General features: G+C 37.0%; 2 protein-coding genes and 2 long non-coding RNA genes across 5 annotated transcripts in view; 2 read left to right on the forward strand and 2 right to left on the reverse strand.

The window, feature by feature from the left end:
* LOC105950980 (phosphopantothenate--cysteine ligase 2) overlaps positions 1-18,427 on the forward strand; it is a 30,645-nt gene that overhangs the window by 8,747 nt on the left and 3,471 nt on the right. The window contains exons 8-9 of the mRNA XM_088815400.1: positions 17,097-17,198; positions 17,460-17,579. Of these exons, the coding sequence (XP_088671526.1) occupies positions 17,097-17,198; positions 17,460-17,579 (222 nt within the window). The remainder of the gene's footprint in view (positions 1-17,096; positions 17,199-17,459; positions 17,580-18,427) is intronic.
* Positions 2,309-7,537, reverse strand: LOC105950978 (DEAD-box ATP-dependent RNA helicase 10). Of its 2 annotated transcripts, none has more exons than XM_088815395.1 (12): positions 7,147-7,537; positions 5,464-5,893; positions 5,303-5,365; positions 4,447-4,521; positions 4,029-4,148; positions 3,859-3,900; positions 3,692-3,766; positions 3,450-3,596; positions 3,202-3,339; positions 2,997-3,108; positions 2,834-2,922; positions 2,309-2,619 (listed from the first exon to the last, which is right to left on the reverse strand). In XM_088815395.1, the coding sequence occupies exons 2-12, from the start codon at positions 5,878-5,880 to the stop codon at positions 2,428-2,430; spliced, it is 1,470 nt and encodes a 489-aa protein (XP_088671521.1). In that variant the 5' UTR covers positions 5,881-5,893; positions 7,147-7,537; the 3' UTR covers positions 2,309-2,427. The 2 variants fall into 2 exon arrangements, with proteins under 2 accessions (XP_088671521.1, XP_088671522.1); XM_088815396.1 differs by having other exon boundaries at positions 2,309-2,583; positions 7,147-7,529.
* On the reverse strand, positions 10,150-10,577 carry LOC148771507 (uncharacterized). The gene is made up of 2 exons (XR_016030211.1): positions 10,537-10,577; positions 10,150-10,491 (listed from the first exon to the last, which is right to left on the reverse strand). It is a non-coding gene; the product is annotated as an uncharacterized LOC148771507 (long non-coding RNA).
* LOC148771508 (uncharacterized) lies at positions 10,584-11,280 on the forward strand. Its single transcript, XR_016030210.1, has 2 exons — positions 10,584-10,706; positions 10,810-11,280. It is a non-coding gene; the product is annotated as an uncharacterized LOC148771508 (long non-coding RNA).

Raw genomic sequence — 18,427 nt, forward strand, 5'->3', positions numbered from 1 at the left:
GCTCCAATTGGAAACAAAATTAATTCAATTCAATTCAATTAAATACCAATTTATTTTTTTATTTATTTATTACATACATGAATACTAGAGAAAAATGAAAGAATGATCTTACCATAGCTGTGTACAACTGAGTCGGAAGCTGGATGCACCACCCAAAAAAACATAATACAAAACAAATAAGGAAATATATATCACAATAAGAAGAAAAAAAAAAAGAAAATTCACACTATTATGTCACCTAATTTTATTTATTTATTTGGGTAAATTACACATACATCCCTGAGATATGCTAAAATAACTTTAAAGTCCCTGTAGTATCAGTAATTACCATCACCCCTAAAAAATTGTAACAAGCTCGTTTGAAAAAAAACAAATATAGCGCATTGGATAATTTATTCCGTAGTGTTCTAATGGACTATTAGTATTAGGCTGAAGACAACAAGAAGACAAAATAGAGCTTAAGGGAAACAAATATTACATTTTCCAGCTTTACCCCCGCCCGCCACCTCATCACTGGGTCAGCGCTCCAGGATTTTTTTTTTTTGCCGTTTTTTTAATCGACTATGAAGCATAGTCGATTTAAGACTAATCGACTATGCTTCATAGTCGATTAAGGAAAATTTTTAATTTTCTAATTTTTTTTTTTGTTTCTAATTTTGTTTTTAATTTTTTTTTGGTTTTTTTAATTTTTTTCTCTATCAGGTTTATTAATGCATAGTCGATTAAAATTTTAGCTATTAAAAATAACAAATCATAATTACAAAAAAAATGCAAAATCAACTATATTTAAAAAAAATATACAAACATTGTAATTGATTTATACATTGGAATCAATAAACAAAAAATCAAAAAAAAAAAAAAAAAAAAAAAAAAAAAAAAAAAAATTAACAACTGGAGTCGGTTAACCTTAATCGACTATTGAACATAGTCGATTAAGCCTTAATCGACTATTGAACATAGTCGATTAAACACACGTAGTCGATTAAGGCCCTGCCTGTGCGAATTTCTTTTTCTGCGCGAATTCAGCAAACCCATCGCAATCTTCCACCCAAAACCACCGCCGCCAGCAGACCCATCGCAATCCTCCACCCAAAGCCGCCGCCACCAACAGACCCATCGCAATCCTCCACTCAAAACCGCCGCCACAACCATCATTACCATCACTCATGAACAGACCCATCACTTTCCGCCGCCGCACGTCCTTCTCCGGCAACACCACACCACCACACCCCTCAATTCTTCTCCGATTCTCTGTACTGCGAGGAAGAGCACGATGCCGCCGCCGGCCTCGAGCAGAACCCATCTCTGGCCGAGGCAAGGTGTGAAGCGGTGGAGTGGATGCGAAGAGAGGCAGTGGCGGTGGTGAAAGGCGGTGGACGGCGGTGGTGAAAGGCAGGTGAATTTGAGAAAGAGAAATTAGGGTTTCAAAATAGTATATTGACAATTAAGGGTAGATTTGGAATTATAAAAATAATATTTAGTGGAATACTAACCAAGGGGGTTTTCTCAAATTATTTTTGGGAGGGGGGGTTTTCTTAACTACATTTACTAGATGAGGGGGGTCTTGCTAATAATCCCTATAATATATATATATATATATATATATATATATATATATATATATATATATATATATATATATATATATATATATATATATATATATATATATATATATATATATATATATGTATAGTTGTATATGTAAATGTATATGATGAGTGTAATTCTATATATAAATATTAGATTTACCCCAAGATCTTCGGGTTGCAATACACAAATTTGATGGAGTCAAATTAGATTGGTTGAGTTCTGCTTCCTTATAGGTTTAGTTTTTAATTAATTAATTTGGAAGCATTGCTATATTTTGACAAATATTAAAATCTATGTAGGATGGGACTTCAATTTCACAATGGTTTCGCATTTTGCATACGTTTTGTGTTCGATACTCAATGACATCAATCAGTTACAATTTTAAAAAATATGTTTGAATAGTAAAATTTTAAATATTTTTGTTGTTTCTATAATTATTTATATGATTTAATGATCGATTGCAAATTAACAATTGATACAAATCTATAAAATGAATTTATAGAAATGGTGAATTTCATCATATTATTAATACTTATCTTCTTACAGATTTTAATTATTGAAATCACCCTTTGTCATAAATAATAATACATTTTTTTCCCTTTTTCCTTTTTGTTCATTCAAAAATTATTGGTTTCTGTTTGGTTGTCAATTAATAATTTCGGCTGTCAATTTCCACCAGCACTACAAATTTGTAAGACTTGTAACAGTTACAAAATTCCCTGCAAATATCACCATATGCATTTTTCTACCAAAAAAAAAAAAAAAACTCAAATTGGAAACTGATAATACAAAATTGAAAATAAATATGATCCGATTTGAATTTTTTTTCTTAGGTCAACGTCTTTTCCCCCGGGTCGATTTTCCTTTACCGCCGGAACTTTTCCCCTTGAACGATTTCCCTTTATTGGGACGCAAATACTTCTTCAGATCTTCCTCACCATCATCTTCATCTCGTTTTCTCCTCTTCTTTTCACCAGACTCGTTAATTTTCTGCAAATTCAACGAAACCCGAGCTGTATTCAGTAGCTATTGATCGCATAATTAAAATGTCACTTGTCACAAATTTGAGGCACCAATAATTTACGCTCTCTCTCGAGCGTAAATTACTGTGTCTATATATGCCTGTATTTGTGTGTGTGCGCGTGAGTGTATATATATATATATATATATTATAATAGCTCGGAAGTATATTAATGATCTCTTTTAAGAAACTTAGTTAAAAACTAATCAAATCGTGTACCGCTTGAGTCATTCTTTTGGCCTCCGTAACACGTTCCAATAGCAATAAAACCTCTTCCTCATCGGCAGGGTACTCGGGCAACTTTTTACCTAGTACAAACAAAACATGTCAGAATATCGAAAATCAATCAAATCGACAATCCAAGTATAAAGCTTTTTATTACCTATAAGCTTCTCAATCTGTATGTACCATTCGAGCTCGTATTGGTTCACAAGCGATATCGCCACTCCGGACCTTCCAGCACGAGCAGTTCTTCCCACCCTATGTATATAGTCCTATAACCATTTCACAAAAAAAAAAAAAATCAGTTTTTTTTTTAACAGCTATTTGTTGTTTACTGTAATAAAACGACAAAGCAGAAAGTCAACCTTTGAGTTTGTGGGAATATCGTAATTGATAACAACATCTACGGCTGGAATATCGAGTCCTCTACTTGCAACGTCAGTGCATAAAAGAATGTTGCATTTTCCGGACTTGAATAAGTTTAAGGCTCCAAGCCTTTTCGTCTGCAAACAATAAAAAAAAAAAAAAAAAAAAAAAAAAGATCACATAGAAATAAAAATTGGATTAATTAGATGAAAAACACGAAAAATCCAGTAATTATCTAAAATATTACCTGGGTCATATGACCATTAATTGGAATAGCTTCGAATCTAAGGGTCCGAAGAATATGTGCCAATAACGTCGTTGCGTCACATGTACGAGTGAAAACCATAGCTGTACATCCCGGCATTTCGGTCAAAATATAAACGAGATAGCAATCCTGTAGCAAACAACAAAAATGGTAAAATAAAAAATGCAATAAATTAATTAATAATTTATCACAATGAAGAATGTAATAGTATTGAATATACAAACCTTGTACTTTGCAGGAACAAAGCGATACTGTTGCTTTAGTGTATCGACGGTCGAATATTTGGAAGCAGCTTCAATCTGTAGCCAAACCAGACGCGATAAGACGAAAGGTAAAAAAGATAAATTTTATTTAAGAATGTGACGAGGAAAGAAGTAGCGTTTTGCAATACCTTAACGGGATTTTTCAGACAAGCTCTTTGCAACTTTTTCACCTGAAATAATTGTTGGCACAGCTCATTATAAAAAGTTTGTGGATAGGCTTCACTATTGCAACAAATTATATACTAGTGACAAGATAAAAACAATTAATGTATAAGTATACAACTACTCTTTCGTGTACCTTTTTGGTCATGGTTGCAGAAAATAAATACGTTCTTCTGTCTTTAGGAATAGCTGCCAATATGTTATCGAGTGATTTCTCAAAATCGTCGTTGAGCAATCTATCTGCTTCATCCAGCACCTGTCGAATTATTACACATCGCAGCTTATTTACTTAATATAATTAAATGAAAACCCTCAATATATTTGTTATTATCTATTCCAGCTTCGTACAGCACTCCGAGATAGTTTTGAATGTTTCACACCATTTCAGACTTTATATTAACTCACAAACTTCCAAAAAAAAAAAAAACCCGTTTACGTAAGTGTATTCATGTTTTACCTATATATTATATCATTCTTATCTGCATTGTTATCTCACATTATAAGACGCAGCACAAAGGGCTTAAAGCCAAATCAGCAATCAAATAAATTCTTACCAAGAATTTCAATGTTCGTAACGAAAACCCTTTGGTATTAGTAAGATGATCAAGAAGACGGCCAGGCGTAGCAACCTACAAGATATAGCAGAACAACAAAATTATTTCTCGAGAGTCACAATAAATACTGGTTCACAATCTAAGATCCGTTATAATACACAAACAAATCCCCACCATCCAATATCAGTTGAATTTTATTATACACAGAAGTCTTGATCATGAATTTAAATTTTACAAGTATGTTTATTTAGACATTCGAAGAAACTTCTGTTTATTACCGTTTTTTATTTTCTCCAGGCTGATGTTTTGTAAATAGTCGAGTATGTATCCAACACATAAGCAAATGCTAAAACTTGGTCGCAGTATATTTTGACCACAACTTAAAAATGCTAACTGATCCAACACATGATATACTTGAAGTGCAACTTCTCTACAAATGTTGATTATATTTAGAGTAAATTACGGCCACCCCCTGAGGTATCGCCAAATTACGAAAAAACCCCTCTTGTTTGGGTAATTAGAGCCACCCCTCCTTTTAAATATTTTTAAATAAAATTTATGTAATTCGGTAATTTACCGAACCAAATCGTATATTCAGTACGGTAAACGGTATGAAATGCTGGCGTATCGAAATTTCGGTCCGATTTTACCGATTTAACACCGCTAAATTTAATTACCCAAACAGGAGGGGGTTTTCGTAATTGGGTTTTCGTAATTTGAACATAACTCAGGGGATTGGCTGTAATTTACCCTTATATTTATATCACTAACTACAAGTAGATGGATTTCGCTACTAGGCTTTCTTCAAGATAAACATAAAGAAGCTACTTAATAATGCAATAAAACACAAACTCACAACAATGTGCGGCCGCTTCGAAAGCGCAATGCTCTGCTGTACTTGGTCCACCCCTCCGACGAGCTGCAAAAGAAACATTCCGAGCAACAAAAATTCAATAAATAAAAACACACAGACTGAATTTTTTTTAGTAGCAGCAACTATTAACACAAATAATATACCACTGCGCATCTTAGAGCAATTCCAGAACCCAAGGCTTCGAACTGCTCGGCAATTTGAATTGCCAGCTCGCGCGTGGGCGAGAGAACGCACGCGAAAAAGGACTGCGGCGCTTCGAGAAGCGATTGCAGAATTGGAATTGCAAAGGCGCCGGTTTTACCCGAACCCGTTTGGGCGAGTCCGATTATGTCCTTTCCTTGGAGAGCGTGAGGAATTGCTTCCTCCTGTATTTTCGAAGGGTTTTTCCAGCCCAGACTTTCACAGGCCTCCCCTAATTGTTCATTCACGCCCAAGTCTTTGAATGATTTCACCACTTTCTCCTCCTCCGCCGCCGCCATCTCTTCCACCGCCATAGCCTCCTCCGCCGCCATCTCTTCCACCACCATAGCCTCCTCCGCCGCCATTTCTTCCACCACCATAGCCGAAGAGAAACTTTGTATCAAAACAAAGAAACTTTAGTCAAAACAGAGAAACCTGTATGATATTGGGTCGTCAAAGTTATAAAGAATGGTATTAATGGGCCGTTTTTAATTGGCCGGCCAAGTTATCAACACAAATAATTCACCTATAAATACATTTAAATTTGAATATACAAAAACCACGGAGCCTGTATAATAAAATTAGGCACTTGCTATTTACGGTTTGAATATTGCTATTTGTGGTTTATAATAAAAAACATTTTATCTCTCTAAAACCCCAAAATTTCCCAAAAACATCCAAAAATCCCCCCAAAACGCGTAAAAGCCCAACTTGGGCGCCCATTCATGCAGTGCACGCCCAAGTTTGGCGTGCAAGCTGCATTTGGGCGCCCGAGTTGGGCGTCTAGTGCAATTTTTTTTCTTCTTTTAATTGAACGCCCTAGATGGGCGCCCAAGGCGTGTACGATTGGAATATATAAAATTTACTATTGGTTTAAATTTTTATACATTTGTTTAGTTGATTTACAAATAAAATGCGATTTCTATTAATACTACTCCATCTGCATAGTGAATAATAGTGATTGACTTAATCGTACAGTTGAGAGTAGCTTTCTAAATCACATATAAAAGTTCAAGGTACATTCTAGAAGGGTAAGTAGATTGAAAATAATTATATGGAGTTCTTACAAATCCAACAAATTTTTGTGACAAACTTCATACATGTTTATAATAAAATTATATAGAGTTCCTATTTACATGTCATCAATTGTTCTATTGGCTTGTAATTTTGTAATTTTTTTATTTAAATATTATTGAGTTAGTTATTTTTTGTTGTAAAAATAATAGATTTATGACCAAAGAAAAAAAAATGGTGAATGATGCATCATCAACCCACGGGCCAAGGGATGGGCTCCTGGGGCGAGAGATTTCGCATTTTGGTACAATAACAATCTTACTAGATGGATAAGATTAGGGTTGGAAATCGGACGGATCGGATCGGATTTGGGTGTTTCGGGCCGATTTTTTTCGGAAGTCCAAAACGACTTCCGATTCCGATTCCGATTTTTTCGGAATTCAAAAAGTGATTCCGATTCCGATTTTTTCGGAAAATCGGAATTTTTCGGAAATCTTCATTTTCGGAATTTTTCGGAAAATGAGCACCGACACAGTAGCAAAACAGAACATACTCACACAAAAACAAAAACACACCACAGATAAAATTAGATTAAATTTGAATCAATTAAATTAGATTTATTCTAAAAGTACCCGATAGAGAGAGCGGCTTTGCTGGTGGTCGTCGGAGAGCCGGGAGGCGCTGGTGGTGGTGGTCTTCGGAGAGCCGGGAAGCGCTGGTGGTGGTGGTCTTCGGAGAGCTGGGAGGCCTGGTTGCGATGGTGGTGGTTGGAGAATCGGGAGGCGCAAGTGATGGTGGTCGTCGGAGAATTGGGAGGCGCTGCTGGTGGTGGTGGTCGTCGGAGAGCCGAGATGCGCTAGTGGTGGTGGTCGTCGGAGAACCGGGAGGCAGTGGTGGTGGTGGTCGTCGGAGAAGGCGCTGGTGGTGGTGGGGAGAAAGAAAGGTCGGATTGCTGAGAGAGAGAGTCGGGAAATTAGGGTTTCGAAGTAATTTTAATAAATTTTGAGTTTTTGACTTTTGTATGTTTTAGAAAATTAAAAATTAATAATATGTCCAAAATATATATATATATATATATATATATATATAATAATTGGAAAAAAAAATTAGTAATATACTAGTAATTAGTACAGGCGATAGATATATACATATATTATATATTATATATAGTAATAAATATTAATATTATAATTAGAAAAATCGGAATAAATCGGAAATAATCGGAATAATTTCGGATCGGAAATCGGAAATTCCGAAATTCTGTTATGTATTTCCGATTCCGATCCGATTTTTTTCGGAATTTTCGGAAATCGGAATTTCAGAATTCGGAATTGAAAAAGTCGTTCCAAAATCGGCATATTTCGGATCGGATTCGGCGGAAACCGGAATTTTCGTTCCAATTTCCACCCCTAGATAAGATTCATCAAAGCTCTCATTGCGAAACTACCCTTCAAAAATTACGAGTCAAGAAATAACAAAAACGAGCTACACATACTATTGGGGATCCAATCTTACTAGATGGATAAGATTCATCAAAGCTCTCATTGCGAAACTACCCTTCAAAAATTACGAGTCAAGAAATAACAAAAACGAGCTACACATACTATTGGGGATCCGTCCAGAGAAGATAAAATTAAGTATAGCCATTACAAATTGAACTATTACAAAAATAATAGGATTCAAACAATACAAATATTAAAGTGCAAAAATTAAAACCCGAAGCAATTCACACATAATTGCAGGCGATGAAGACTTTTTCCGCCAACTCAGTCCTCATTCCTCGGGTCCACATCACAGATCCAAATCAGCGGTCTCCAACACTTTACCGTTTCAAGCTCCGAATTTCACACATGATATATCGAAGAGTGTCCGACCTCAAAAAACCTCCAACAAACCCGAAGCAACTCACTCACAGTATTCCAAATCAGTCAAAGATTCACAAAGAAACGGAAGAAAAAGCTACGGTTTGTTGGAATTGGCCCTTTCTAAGTTACATATGAGCAACCCCTATTAAATTAAGAGTAAAAAGCAGTTTGCCCCCTAAACTAAGGGCCGATTTGCACTTTACCCCCCAAACAAAAAAAATTTGCACGTTTTTACCTAAACTCGTTAATTCGTTGCACGGTCCCCCCTGAACTCAATTTTCCGGCAATTTTGTCCGGAAAGTTAAAACATGTGCCTTGCACGTGACATTTGTAGGGATATATTCGTCCATTCACTTACACGTTGTATATTAAATATTAATTAATCTTAAAAAACAAAAGAATAAATAAAAACAAAAAAAGAAAAAAAAAAAAAAATATATATGGTGTCTTCTTCTTCCCTTCGCCCACCGTGCCACCACCATCTCAGCCAAAAAAATCAATCAGCCACCGGCCCTGTGAGCACCGTTCTCCACTCTCTCGCAACCACCAACCCCACCCCGGCAAATCATCATTTCCACCTCTAAACTATTTCCAACCCGCCGCCGCCATTACTCGCCCCGTTTCCTCGTATAAAACAAATATTCTCCAATTTCTTTTTGAGCAATCACCATCTCCGGCAAATCATCTCCACCTCCACCTTCCCTACCTTGATTCCACCTCTAAACTAATTTCAACAGCCGCCGTCACCTACCTCGTTTCATCCTTAGTCCGCCGACCAAGTGTTGGACCATAGCAGTAAAAAAAGATCTCCCCAATTTTTCTTTTTAAGAAATCACCATGTCCGCCTCTGCTCTTCCGACGTCAAAGACCTGGCTCGCCGACGAAGCTATATCCTTGAAAGGACGAGGGGTGGTGGTCGTCGGAAAATTTAGGATTTTTTTTTAAATTATTGTTTAATGACCCTTTATTCTGCTCACATTAAAACACAAAAGTACCGTAATTGTAAAATACATGAAATTCATTTTCAGATATAATTACATATATACACATGAAATTAACTGCATAAAAAAAAATGAAATAAATAAATAGCTAGAGATGAAGAGCAGCAAATAGGTAAATATGCACTTAATTAGTGGTCCTTTTTCTTTCCCCTGTTTTAATGGCGAAAAGGGTTTTTTTTTTTAAACAAAACAACAATATATCACGGGTTAATGGTGACCCATGAAACAGAGCAATGATTAGAATTTAGAAGAATTAAGGAGAAAATAGTCTAAGGAAATTAAAAGAAGCTCAGATTTCTTTTGTGCAGACATGGTTTGGATTTTGGGAAGGAAGATGGGTGATTGTCTCGTGGGTTTTGGGGAAGGAAGGTGGGTGATGGTGTGATGAATGACAGCTTTTTTTCCTTTTTTTTCTTTTTTTCTTTTTGTCTTTTTTTTTCTTTGTTTTTTTAATATTTATTTTGTATTTAATATTAAAGATGCAGGTGAAGGGACAAATTTACCCTTTAAAATCTCACGTGCAAAGCACGTGTTTTAACATTCCGGTCAGAATTGCCGGAAAATTGAGTTTAGGGGGCACCGTGCAACGAATTAACGAGTTCAGGTAAAAACGTGCAATTTTTTTTTGTTTGGGGGGTAAAGTGCAAATCGGCCCTTAGTTTAGGGGGTAAACTGCTTTTTACTCTTAAATTAAAGAGTAAAAAGCAGTTTACCCCCTAAATTAAGGGCCGTTTTGCACTTTGCCTCCCAAACAAAAAAAATTTGCACGTTTTTACCTGAACTCGTTAATTCGTTGCACGGTGCCCCCTAAACTCAATTTTCCGACAATTTTGACCTGAATATTAAAACATGTGCTTTGCACGTGAGATTTTGAGGGGTAAATTTGTCAATCCACTTAACTGCTATATATTAAATACAAATAAATCATTAAAAAAAAAAAAAAAAAAAAAAAAAAAAAAAGAAAAGGCCACACCATCATCTCCTCTCTTCTTCTTCTGTCCTTTTATTTTTCTCAACAAATTTTCTTCAAATGTTCATTAATGGAGAAAACGTGTATACATACTAAATCCCAAATCAAAAACCAAATCAAAAAATTGAATATGGAATTCGCCTCCTTCTTTCCCCTCTCTCTCTCCCTCCTCGTCTCCACCACCACCCCATTTTCACAGTCCTTCAATTTCTGTCCGGTTTTAAAAAATTCGCAACCAAACCAAAAAATAATGGCGATAAAAAAAATCAAACAAGCATTCCCAAGCAGCGGAGTTGAACCAAATCATGAAGAGATGTTCTAACTTGGACAAATCGACATTTGTTTATGGGTTTTCTGTGAGTTTTCTTCCAAGTAATGAGAAAACCCACATCAATAATCTACCTTTTGGTTGGTTTTGTTTGATTTCAATATTTGATACGAAATTTTGGGTCTCTCCAGATCTAAACCGGTAAGTTTGATCTGATTCTTCGTAACACCCTTCGAAGATGATGGCGTCGCGGCGAAGAACTGGACCATGGTGAGTTTGATGGATAATTGAACACGGAAAACTCGAACAATAATTATTAATTTCGAATGGGAAGATGACATAGAAAATGGTGGTGTGGAGTTTGATGGGGGTTTCAGATGATTCTTGGCGAATCAGGCTAGAATGGGAAGATTGATGAGTGGAAGAAGAAGGGTGAGAATGACGGTGGTTTCAGATGATTATTTTTTCTTTATTTATTTATTCTATTTCTTTTTTTTTTTTTTAATATTTATTTGTATTTAATATTAAAGATGCAAGTGAAGGGACGAATTTACCCCTCAAAATCTCACGTGCAAAGCACATGTTTTAATATTCCGGTCAAAATTGCCGGAAAATTGAGTTTAGGGGGCACCGTGCAACGAATTAACGAGTTCAGGTAAAAACGTGCAAATTTTTTTTGTTTGGGGGGCAAAGTGCAAAACGGCCCTTAATTTAGGGGGCAAACTGCTTTTTACTCTAAATTAAATGACCTAAGGGTTCATTTGGTTACCGCTGTAAGGTTCTACGAACTAAATAGTAAGGGCTAATAACATGTTCGGTTGGTAAGATTCACACTTTTTCAAACCCGCTACTAAAATTAAAGTCCGCTATTAAATGTTATTATTTCATTAAATTAGTAGCACTCCTCCCCCTGATATTAATTTAATAGAGGTGACTAAAAAGGAAAAAATACAATTTTGTCCTTTAAATTATATTTTATTATTGTAAATTAAGTGGTTTTATAGATAATTAGGGCTCGTTCGGTTACCGCTATAAGGTTCTACTGACTAAATAGTAGGGGCTAATAACATGTTCGATTGGCAAGATTCACATTTTTTCAAACCTACTACTAAAATCAAAGTCTGCTATTAAATGCTACTATTTCATTAAATTAGTAGCACTCCTCCCCCTGAGATTAATTTTATAGGGGTGACTAAAAAGGAAAAATACAATTTTATCCTTAAAATCATATTTTATTATTGTAAACTAAGTGGTTTTATAGATAATTCATATATAATAACTGATTTTAACAAATTTAATAGAAAATATAATTTAAGAAACCGAACATGCTATTAAATAAATAATTAATTAGTCAGTAAGGAGTTAATCCAATCTCATGTAATCCAATCTAATCCAATATAGGTAACCGAACGATCCCCTAATATATAATAACTGATTTTAACAAATTTAATACAAATTTTAATCTAAAAAATCTAATGTGCTATTAAGTAAATAATTAATTAGTCAATAGAAAGTTAATTCCATCTCATATAATTCAATCTAATAATGCCTACAAATCATCCTATTCATAGTTTGGCCAAGAGAACAGAGTGAGCTGCACAAGCTGGGATAAATAGCGGCCCTTAATTTTAATGAAATGCTATTTATGATTAGAAGACTGAATTTTTTTTAGCAGCAACAAATAACACAAATAATATACCACTGCGCATCTTAGAGCAATTCCGGAACCCAAGGCTTCGAACTGCTCGGCAATTTGAATTGCCAGCTCGCGCGTGGGCGAGAGAACGCAGGCGAAAAAGGACTGCGGCGCTTCGAGAAGCGATTGAAGAATTGGAATTGCAAATGCCCCGGTTTTACCCGAACCCGTTTGGGCGAGTCCGATTATATCCTTTCCCTGGAGAGCGTGAGGAATTGCTTCCTCCTGTATTTTCGAAGGACCACTTTCTCCTCCTCCGCCGCCGCCATCTCTTCCACCGCCATAGCCGGTTCTTCTACCAATTCCGTCGTAGCCATATCCACCAAAATTATCCACCAAAATTAGCGATTTCTAGTACTCAAACAGTATCAAAACGGAGAAAACAGGGCAGGAGGAAAACGGGGAAAACACGGGACGAGGATAGAGAGAAAGATATGGAAATGCGGCGGCGCGTGAGATTGGAGGTTTTGTTATAAACCCTTGATATTGGGTCGTGTTTTATAAAGGATTTTACAAAAACTACCGAGCCTCAATCACTATATTAATACGATAAGACATCGTTTGGTTGTCAATATAAGATTTCTCAGGGTGAGATTAAATAATTTTATTATGGAATCTCGATGATTCAACAAAAAAAACATGCTTCAAAAGGTAAGATAAGACATGATAACATAATATTTGTAGATCGACCGGACAAGTTATTAGAATATCAAACATCAAATAAAGTCTAATTATTTAATTAATCATGACTAATTTGCCCAAACAAACGAGGCCTAAGAATTTTACATAGTAATAGGCAGGGGTCAGGGGCGGAACCAGGATTTTTCGGTAGGGGGGGCCGAAAAATTTAGAGAATCAATAAAAATATGGCGGGGGTTCGGGGGTAGCACCCCCGGATTTTTTTAGGGATAGTAATGAGTAATAGATCTTTTTGTCAAACCAATATTCATAAACTTATATAAAATAAATTGCAATATAGTAACATTTTGTTGAATAAGTAAAAGTGTCTTAAAAAATAAAATCTTCAAATACATAGAAATTCGATAGAGTGAAAATGTTAAATATTGAAAGAAAGAAAAAAAGTACTTTCTTTTTTATGTTTTTTTTTTTTTTTATATCATAAGCTTTAATAGAGATTAGGGCTTGAGATTGCAAAAAAAAAAAAAAAATTATAGAATAATAAATTATAAAAGAAAATTAAATTTAAAAGGTGGAAATAATAATTTATTTTTTAATGTGGGCCATATATAAATATTTGTAAATAAAAAATTAATATATAATAGTAGATAAAAGTTAATATACCAACCAATTACTAATTATTTGTGTATATATCTATCCAATATCTATAAATATTAGTATATATATATATATAATAGTAGTAAAAAAAATAAAAAATTCTGGGGGGACAACAGCCCCCCCTTGCCCTAGTGTAGTTCCGCCAGTGGCAGGGGTGGATTCGTACGATTGCAAAACATTTAGTTCAAAACTGAATGAAAATAAACTTTTATGCAACATAATAATAATAAGATAAACAATTGATGAAAAATTAAAATTATGTTACACCCCACACCATGAAAATGTTTCTATACAAATATTTCCAATTAATCTCTGCAATTACCATTTTTGTGATTTCAATTTTTCCGGCGATTATCCTCAGCCAACAGCCCTACATCAGACAGGCCACGTCAGCATGCGAAATCAAAGACAACTCGACTTGCGTCCTAGGCTACACCTGCAACGGCGCACGTCGCCGCAGCTGCCAATCATACCTCACCTTCCGATCAATGCCCCCGTACGACACCCTCTCCGCCGTTTCAGGCTGGGATATCTTTCGATTTTTATCATTTATCATTGATAGAAGGAGAATATTTGGAGAGAAGAGAGAATTATTTCTCTTACGTATATTGAGAATATATATAGTTACATGTAGGAAACCCTAACCTACTACACAAGGTAATCCAATATACAAGGTAACCTAATGTATAAGGTAACTATAATAAATAATAATAATAATAATAATAATAATAATAATAATAATATACGCTAATACACCCCCGCAGTCGAAACGGGAAAGGAGAGAACGTGGAGACTGGAAACAAACTGTTGGAACAGTTGAGTGGGGAGACCTTTCGTGAAGATATCAGCAAACTGGTAGGCGGATGGGACGTGAAGAACTCGAACGTGTCCCAAGGCAACTTTGTCTCGGACAAAGTGTATATCGATCTCCACATGTTTCGTACGAGAGTGTTGAATGGGATTGCTGGATAGGTAGACGGCACTAACGTTGTCACAGTAGACAATGGTGGCTTTCGGAAGTGGGCAGAGCAACTCGGAAAGTAGGTTGCGTAACCAAGTCGTTTCGGCAACGGCATTTGCGACAGCTCGGTATTCGGCCTCCGCACTCGATCGAGAAGTAGTGACCTGTCGTTTGGAGGACCAAGAGATGAGGTTGTTGCCGAGGAAAACACAATAGCCCGATGTCGAACGACGAGTGTCAGGGCAGCCACCCCAATCGGCGTCGGAGTAGGCGATAAGGGAGAGGTCCGGATTGGGGGAGAGCTGAAGGCCGTGATCGAGGGTCCCACGGATGTAGCGAAGGATACGCTTGAGAGCAGCCATATGAGGTTCCCTCGGATCATGCATGAATAGGCATATTTGTTGCACAGCATAGCAGATGTCAGGACGAGTAAACGTGAGGTATTGCAGTGCACCGGCAAGGCTGCGATAAAGAGTGGGGTCAGCAACGGGGGGTCCAGTGGTCGAGGACAACTTGCTCTTGGTGTCAGCCGGCGTAAGACAAGGGTTGCAGGAGGCCATGTGTGCACGCTCTAGTATCTCGTCAGCGTACTTGCGTTGAGAGAGAAACAGCCCCTTCGACGAGCGAGTGACTGAGATGCCGAGAAAGTAGTGAAGATCGCCAAGATCCTTCATTGCGAACTCTTGAGTAAGGGCAGCGATGATAGAACGTAGCAATTCAGGTGTGGAGGCCGTGAGTACAATGTCATCGACATACAGCAGAAGGTAGGCGCATGAACTGTTGCGACAGTCGCGTGAACTGTTGCGACAGTCGCGGGAACTGTTGCGGCAGTACACAAAGAGTGAAGTGTCGGACTTGCATTCTCTGAACCCCATGCTAGTAATGTGAGATGCAAAACGCTTGTACCAAGCACGTGGTGCCTGCTTGAGGCCGTAGAGTGCTTTGTTGAGACGACACACGTGAGTGGGGCGAGATGGATCGACGAATCCGGGAGGTTGCTCGCAGTAGACAGTTTCAGAGAGATTGCCATGTAAGAAGGCATTTTTCACGTCAAGTTGGTGGATAGGCCATGATCGCGAGAGAGCAATACTGAGAACTGTTCGAACAGTTGCTGGTTTGACCACCGGACTGAATGTTTCATCGAAATCAATGCCAGGGCGTTGATCAAAACCGCGAACAACCCATCGTGCTTTATACCGTTCCAATGAACCATCAGCCTTCAATTTCTGCTTATATAACCACTTGCCACTGATAACATTAGTAGAGGGGGGGCGGGGCACAATATCCCATGTGTTATTTTTAATCAAAGCAGTATATTCCTCAAGCATGGCCATACGCCAGTTTGGATCAAGGAGGGCATGGCGATATGTAGTGGGAGTTTGGGATGCGGTAGACACGGTAAGAGAGAAGGGGATTTTGGGCTTGTGAATACCGGTCTTGCTGCGTGTCAACATATGATGGTTGGGTGGGGGTGAGGAAGCGGGAGGGGGAGGCTGTGGTTCTGCTGGGTGTGGAGGTTCAGCCGGGTTGAGGGGCATGGGTGGAGTTGAGGGATGACTGTCGGACGAACTGTTGGGACAGTTGGATGAGACAGTAGGTGGTTCTGTAGTGCTGTTGGACGAACTGTTGGGACAGTTGTGCGAAACAGTAGGTTGGGCAGGTGGAGGCTGAGGAAGAAGGATAAGTGGGTGCATGGGTTCGGTCATATTAGAGGTGGGGGAGTTGTGGGATGAGTCGGTGGATTCAGCAAATGGAAAACGACTTTCGTCAAAGATCACATGACGGGAGATAATGATTCGACCGGTTGATCGATCGAGGCAACGATAGCCTTTGTGCGATGAGGGGTGACCAAGGTAGACACAAGGAGTAGAAGGAGAATATTTGGAGAGAAGAGAGAATTATTTCTCTTACGTATATTGAGAATATATATAGTTACATGTAGGAAACCCTAACCTACTACACAAGGTAATCCAATATACAAGGTAACCTAATGTATAAGGTAACTATAATAAATAATAATAATAATAATAATAATAATAATAATAATAATATACGCTAATAATCATGTCTTCGACATTATATATATCCATGCTTTTGCTAATTCTTTAATTTCTCGAGTTTTATTGAGGGTGTGTTCGTCTTTCTGATGTTAATTTGCTTAATCAAGGATATGGTTTTATGAAAAAGAATACGTCTTGAGGACCAGAGTAATCGTTTGAAGCGTATGGATCTGAATAATATTCTGTAATGGAGCCCAAAATTGGTTTTTTAAATTTATTTTCCACGTTTCTCTTGTCGATGAGAAACATACATCACAAGTGCTTTAATAAAAGAATACGTCACAAGAAGCATACAGGTCTTCTTGTGAGCTAAACGAAAAATTGTCGTGGTGGTCTTTTTCATGACGTAATTTTTTTATTTTCTTTTAATATATTGTCAAGACTTATATTGCTTGGCAAGTTACGGGTACTATTTGGTTATTTTTCCTTTATTAACTTACGATTACTGTCTCGTTTTCTTTGCAGATTTTGCAGTTGATTGCGCTGTCAATGAGGAGCCTCGGACCAAGTGCTTTATTCTATCTTGCTGCTGCCGTTTCTGATTTTTATGTTCCTTGGGAGAGTATGGTAAGCAATGAACCAATCAACAAAAGAAAAAAAAGACAGTTTTTTTCATAATTTAATGTCGAAAACAAGTTGATTTTTTTATATGCTCCCGCAACAACAGGGATTCTTTCGCAAAATCTCCGTTGAAGAAATTCTAGATCTCTCTTTATTATGACTAAATTATTTAATTATATTTTTCGGGATTAAATCATAGAATATCTACAAAAATGGGGCGATTTCATGCATTCATATTTATTTAGAAATGGTATTGACTTGATGCAGACGGTGCATAAAATACAATCGAGCTCTGGACCTTTGGACATGCGACTTGCTCAGGTCCCGAAGATGCTTTCAGTGCTCCGGAAAGATTGGGCTCCTCTCGCCTTTTGCATTTCCTTTAAGGTAACTGTAGACACGTAAATTTAATATAATTTATATTATATTAAATTTAATCCCAAGATTATAATTTATCTTGCAAAATAAGTCATGGAGATAATTATCAATTAATTATTGGCCAATATGATTGTTTCTTCTCTTCCAAGTTATAAGAGATAAATATCAATTTAAATTGAGCCAATCAAATCACGCCACGTCATCAAGTAGACTTTAAGTAGGACTCTTATTCTACCACTATAAATAGGGACTCTCCCTACACAATTCAAAACACAACTGAAAAAGAAGAAAAACCGTAGGAGAAAATTCCCTCTACAATATTCAAGTCGTTCTTCAACAAATTCAAGGCGTTCTTCATCAAATCGAGGGCGTTCTTCAACAAATCAAGATCTGAAGGCCCAAATCCATCAAGAACTCCAAGATCTTCAAGTCAAAACCCGTCAAAGTTCAACAAATCTAGATCGAAGGAAGATTGAAGGGCCAAACCCATCAAGAACTCCAAGATCTTCAAGTCAAAACTCGTCAAAGTTCAGCGTTCGATCCGAGATTCAAGTCGCAAGACCCTCGGAAGACGTTATTCAAATCCAAATCAAATCCGGAGAAGATCAAGTCAACGACCCGACTCCGAAATTCAAAGTCAAACGCATATCGTTCTTGAGAGAAGAATCAGAGGATTAAATTAGTGTTTGTAACCCGCAATATTTTATTTTAATTCAATAAATTTATATTTGTGCAAGTTTGTCTTGTTTGTTTAAATCGCAGATAAGATTTTGTTGCTACAAATTTTGGCACGCCCGGTGGGACATCTCTACCTCTCATCTCTTCTCTCTCTCTCGAAGATCCTCGAAGTGTTGCAG

This window comes from Erythranthe guttata, chromosome 3 (assembly GCF_056151865.1).
Source record: "Erythranthe guttata isolate IM_541 chromosome 3, IM_541, whole genome shotgun sequence".
NCBI lineage: Eukaryota > Viridiplantae > Streptophyta > Magnoliopsida > Lamiales > Phrymaceae > Erythranthe > Erythranthe guttata.

Bases quoted from the DNA above. Each gene is read 5' to 3' on its own strand.
- LOC105950978 (XM_088815395.1), bottom strand. From the start codon at position 5,880: ATGGTGGTGGAAGAAATGGCGGCGGAGGAGGCTATGGTGGTGGAAGAG. The intron at 3,767-3,858 runs GTATTGCAAAAC...GTTTGGCTACAG, and splicing joins GTCTGAAAAATCCCGTTAAG to ATTGAAGCTGCTTCCAAATA. The intron at 3,597-3,691 runs GTTTGTATATTC...TGTTTGCTACAG, and splicing joins TTGTTCCTGCAAAGTACAAG to GATTGCTATCTCGTTTATAT.